This window comes from Musa acuminata, chromosome BXJ1-11, assembly GCF_036884655.1.
Source record: "Musa acuminata AAA Group cultivar baxijiao chromosome BXJ1-11, Cavendish_Baxijiao_AAA, whole genome shotgun sequence".
Classification (NCBI taxonomy): Eukaryota; Viridiplantae; Streptophyta; class Magnoliopsida; order Zingiberales; family Musaceae; genus Musa; species Musa acuminata.
In genome coordinates, this window is record NC_088337.1 from 19119447 (window position 1) to 19124772 (window position 5326).

Consider the following 5326-nt stretch of genomic DNA (forward strand, 5'->3'; position numbering starts at 1 on the left):
GAGATGGTTTGATTGGAGTTGATCCTATTATACTAGAAAATAAACTAAAAATCATTCATTCACGTATGCTATAAAAAATAATCTAAATTTAAATAATTATTTATCCGAAAATATTATAAAAATATAAAAAAATATTATCAGTGATGTTAGAATGATATTTTAGTAGATTGGTGATGGTCTGATTGTAGTTGACTCTATTATATTTGGAAACAAATTAAAATACATTCATTCATAAAATCTAAAATATATATATATAGATGTTAGTGAACGAGACAAAGGAGAAGGGGAAAAGAATTGATTCATACATTTTGATTGAGTTTCGATGTCATTCAAGCAAAACACTAAAGGTACTTTAGTCCAAATAAAAAAATATAGGTAAAAACAAATATGGGAGTTTTTTTCGATAAATTACCTAATGATATATTTATTACCTTTCACAATTATATATATATATATATATATATATATATATATATATATATATATATATATATATATGACTGAATATTAATACAGTCATATATATGATTCTTGGAACACATAAATGACTGAATATTACTACATTTAGTATTTTGCATTAGTATTAGTGCCATATATCACTAATTCTAATTAACAATTTTTTATTGAGCTACCATACTTAAAGAATTTAAACTATTAGAAGACCCACCATACATTAGTTCTAACATCTCTCAGTGGGATTAGCGACCAAACAAACGTATGTGCATGTTGCATATTTGCACGTATTATTTAAATATTAATAAGAAAAATACTAATATCATGATTAAAATTTAAGTTACCACAAATCTCAAGACTTAAGTTGTTAGAAGGAAACCAACAATATATATTATGTTGTAACAATTTCCAAGGATAATAACTTTTCTTTTCGGTTTGGTGTTTATAAATGATGTGAGATGAATTATAGCTATTAGAGAAAAATATTCAATATGTACATTTAGTATAAGCAGATTTAGGTCGAGTAATTCTTAGGGTTAACTGCAGAGGCACAAATATAGCCAATGTATTCAGATACACGCTACCCAGAATGACAACATTTCATGAATGAAGCTATCAACCTATCGCATGGACGTCACACAATGAAGAAGGAAACTGGTCCACTCCCAACTCTCAACGCTGCATTCCACCTTCTACGGACGGAGGTAAGGTCGCATTCTGCACCTGCAGGTTACCATGCAACAACCCTGCAATATGTCAACCACATCCAGATATCATGCGTACAAAGTTAGATGTCAATTTAATCATGCTTCTGCGAAAGGGACAGCACTAGTAGTAGAAGTAGAAGAAGCAGAAGTAGCAGTAGTAGTAGAAGTAGAGGAAGAAGTAGAGAAAGAAGAAGCAAAAGGAGAAAAAAAAAATGAACTGACAATAGTGCAAGTTGAACCCACGAATCTTGAGTTCCCTGTACTCTTGGCACAGGGCACATGACTCGCAGCAGCAGTGGACGGCGCAGTCGGCACAGGGGCTCTCCTCCAAGAACAACTGCCCTCTCATCTTCGACCTGTAGAAGCACGAGTACAGGCAAGCGCAGCCGGTGACGCATAACATCAACGCGTAGAGCGCACCGCTTGCCCCGCATGCTTCACACCAATCATATCTATCCGGTAAGACAGGATATATATATATATATATATGTGTGTGTGTGTGTGTGTGTGTGTGTGTTCTCGACGAAGGACTTACGGACGGATCCTCCGTCGACAATCTCCGCAATCTGACCGAAGGTGATGCATGGGCAGAAGCAAGTCACGCAGCCTGCAAGAGATATACCGAACATTTATCTCCCTGAACAATTGACAGATCAGAAGAAAGACAAATCATGCATACATTATGGTAGATAACAAGAAGTAGATGAAAGATAAAAAGAGAGAGAGAGAGAGACCCTGCAAACGTAGATATCAAGTAGTAGACAGAGAGAAAGAGAGGTCCTGCATGCAGTAAAGCAGACAGTAAGAAGCAACGATAGAGAGAGAGAAAGGGATCATGCATACATTCTGAAAGGTAACAAGAAGCATGGATGGAAGAGATATCCTGCATACGTTCTCGCAAATGACAATAAGTAGAGAGAGGGAGAGGGATATCACATCGGAAGACAGCAATAATCGAAGTAGGATGGCTTACAGTTGCCGACGTCGTCGCAACAATCGAAGAGGCCGGTGGACCACGGTGCAGGTAACGGAGGCTGAGCTCGAAGGGTGGAAGGAGCAAAGGCCGGCGGGTAGACGTCATTTCTGAAGCTTGATGACGCCGCGGGTGCGACGGCCACCGGCGGAACTGGTTGTGGCCCGTGGTAGTCGCCTACTTGGGGCGCCTGCATGGCGAGCGAACGAGCGAGCGTCGTCAACACAAAATCCAGGAAACGAACACGGGATGAAGCAACCGTTGTCTTATAGAGAAGGTTGTTGGTGGTTTCTCGCATTGGATTAACCGCAAGAACGTGGAGTTCAAGACATGTATAACTACGCATGCATCCCCAACCGATCACGTAAATTAGCATACTGCTATTATATTATATCCAAAGATTTTGTTGTTTAGATTTTAATTGCATAATATTGTAGTGTTCGATCTTGATCCTACTTTAAGTATGATTAAATAATATTGATATTAAACAATGCTGGTCAATCGTGTGTGTAATGTAAATATATATATATATATATATATATATATATATATATATATATATATATATATATATATTCTCAAATATTAAGATTAGTCACATATATCAGTATCATTAACATCCATAAAAAAAAAGACTAAGCATGACTAAGTAATATTGATATTGAAAATTTTGGATTATAATGATATCTACATAGTTAAAATATTTTTAAATTTTTTGTGATCATAATGTGGTTGAAATTATCAAGGATATGTATATATATGGTAAATTTTAATTTAGATATGAGAATCACTTATTTTGAAGGATATGTAAAAATGTTAAACTAATTGGAATCAAATATAATTAATATTAGATAATATTGGTTAATATCTATAATATGTTTTAACACAATGAACGTTTAAAGGAGATAAGAGGGCTTTGAATGTTTACAACCTGGTGACATATTATAAATACCTTGTTCTCTAATTTATCCATCCGGCTCTGATCTTATTGAATTTCTTTGCATTGCGTGAACCACCTGGTGTTGCCATTGCCATTTAGATATATCATCACGATTGATTCTTTAGAATTGGGTCTTGTTGTCCAGAAGTATCATTTTATATCGAACAAAAAGTTTCAAATTCTTTGGCACGTGGCTTCGATGCCTTTAGATTTTATGGCATAGCAATATGGGTATTGGTCCCTCCCGATTTACTATGATCTGTTGTAGGTTATTGATAGTAATTATATTTCTCTCGATAGCAGTTAAGATTTTCCCAACTGTTAAGGAAAATCCTCCCTCATAAGCTCCTCTATTACACAATGTACTCCAATCTTCCTTGCATTTCGCACGTGTTGCCAAAGCTGCTATGCACCCCTCTTCCCCCGGCTCCCATGCATTGCTTGCCCCTAGGCCTACTCCTTGATCCCATAGCCATCGTTGCTACCGTGGTATCCTCCTCCTATTCTACCGAGCTAACGCTGAGAACCTTCTCTCCTTTATCGTCGCCTTCTTCCCTATGGTTGTATTCTCTTGCTATTGCTCTATGCTAGCATCTCTACTGCCACAGTATCCTCCTCTTGTTCCACTGAGCCGACACCGAGAACCCTCTCTCCTCTGTCTCGGCGCATCTCCTCCTATTCCATCGAGCTGATGCTAAGAACCTTCTCTCCTTTGTCATCGCCTTCTTCCCTACTACAACTCTAGCACTTCCTTGGTGAACGATGGTTGTCTTCCTCTTGTTGTCGCTCTACGCTAGCATTGTTAGGATCGAGTCAGCACTAGGGGATAACTTCGGTTTAAAAATCTTAGTAAGTTAAACAAAACCAATCTTAGAAGATAGCTTGAAAGTGTGTTTATTCGTAAGGGTAATGAAAGCCAAGTAAGGAGGAAGTGAAGCAATTACAAAGTAAGTAAATGATAATAATAGAAATGCAAACCAGTATTTATAGTGGTTCGGTCTTTGTGACCTATATCCACTTCTGATTCCTCCTTCGTCGACATCACTGGCATCCACTAATGGTCTTCCTTCAATAGGCGAAGACTAACCACCTTTTTATAGCACTTTCTCCTTTTCATGGGTTTAGGAGATAACCCTTACAAGGCTCACATATCTCTTGAATGATCACAACACTAGAAAGGGAGGAGGACTCCACTCATACAACACTTTTAACATCCTAAGATTTTAAGATATTATTCACACTTTCGTTGCCCTTTCATGCAAAAAAGGGTAGGGTATTTATAGGCCTCAATGACTTTTGAATTGGAGCCAAAAGTATCACATCCCCAGATTTCGGGGTAGTAACGATACCACTGCTATTATTGGGTGGTACTACTACTTGCAGATTGACATTTGAAGGTACCACCACTCAGTCTAGGCGGTACGACCACCTGACAGAGCTTGAAGACCGAGCTCTAATGGTACCACCGCCTGGCTGCTTTAATTGTCGGTAGTACCACCGCCCAAACCACTTAGGAGACTAAGTCACCAGATGGTGCCACCACCGACCGTGACTTTAGGTGCTGAATGGGCTATTCAACCGGCCTAGTTCAGCCCTGTTAAGGGCCCAATTGGCCCCTAACTGAGTTAGTGAGATTACCTCCCAATCCTAACTCAACTTAAGGTCTAATTACGATAATTAAGACATTTAAACAAACAATCTATGTCTGGTACGTCGATTGTTCTTTCGGCGATCTTCTGACAAACTTCTCGGTAAATTGCCGGTGAACTTCGAGCGAACTCCCGACGAACTCTCAGCGAACTCTCGACGAACTCTCGGCAATCTTCCGACGAATTCTCGGTGAGCTCCCGTCGAACTCTCGATGAGCTTCCGGCAAACTTCTTGCACATCGTCCGAATCTTCGACATATCGTCCGATCTTTGACTCCGGCACAACATATGCTTTATACCTTACTGCTATTGTAGTTAATCTGCATACTTATCTTAACATGTAGATTAGATCAAACACTTTACCAATTGATTTTATCATCAAAATCTGAGATTCAACGATCTATCCCTTTTTTATTATGACAATCAATTGACGGAGTTAACTTTAACTCCCTCTATCTATATGCCATACTTGAGAAAAGATACTCTTCAATTTAAGGCCTTTGAATTCAAGCATCAAACCGATAAGTTATATTCACTTAAACTTATCAAATATGCATATCATGATACTTATCATAACTTACCAATTCAAAATATGATATCACGT

The 5326-nt window shown here is 38.1% G+C and overlaps 1 protein-coding gene across 1 annotated transcript; it reads right to left on the reverse strand.

Moving 5' to 3' along the window:
* Window positions 1–1125: 1125 nt before the first annotated feature.
* On the reverse strand, window positions 1126–2431 carry LOC135596434 (cell number regulator 2-like). The gene is made up of 4 exons (XM_065088481.1): window positions 2134–2431; window positions 1696–1767; window positions 1383–1595; window positions 1126–1199 (listed from the first exon to the last, which is right to left on the reverse strand). The coding sequence occupies exons 1-4, from the start codon at window positions 2429–2431 to the stop codon at window positions 1126–1128; spliced, it is 657 nt and encodes a 218-aa protein (XP_064944553.1).
* Between the last annotated feature and the right edge of the window lie 2895 nt (window positions 2432–5326).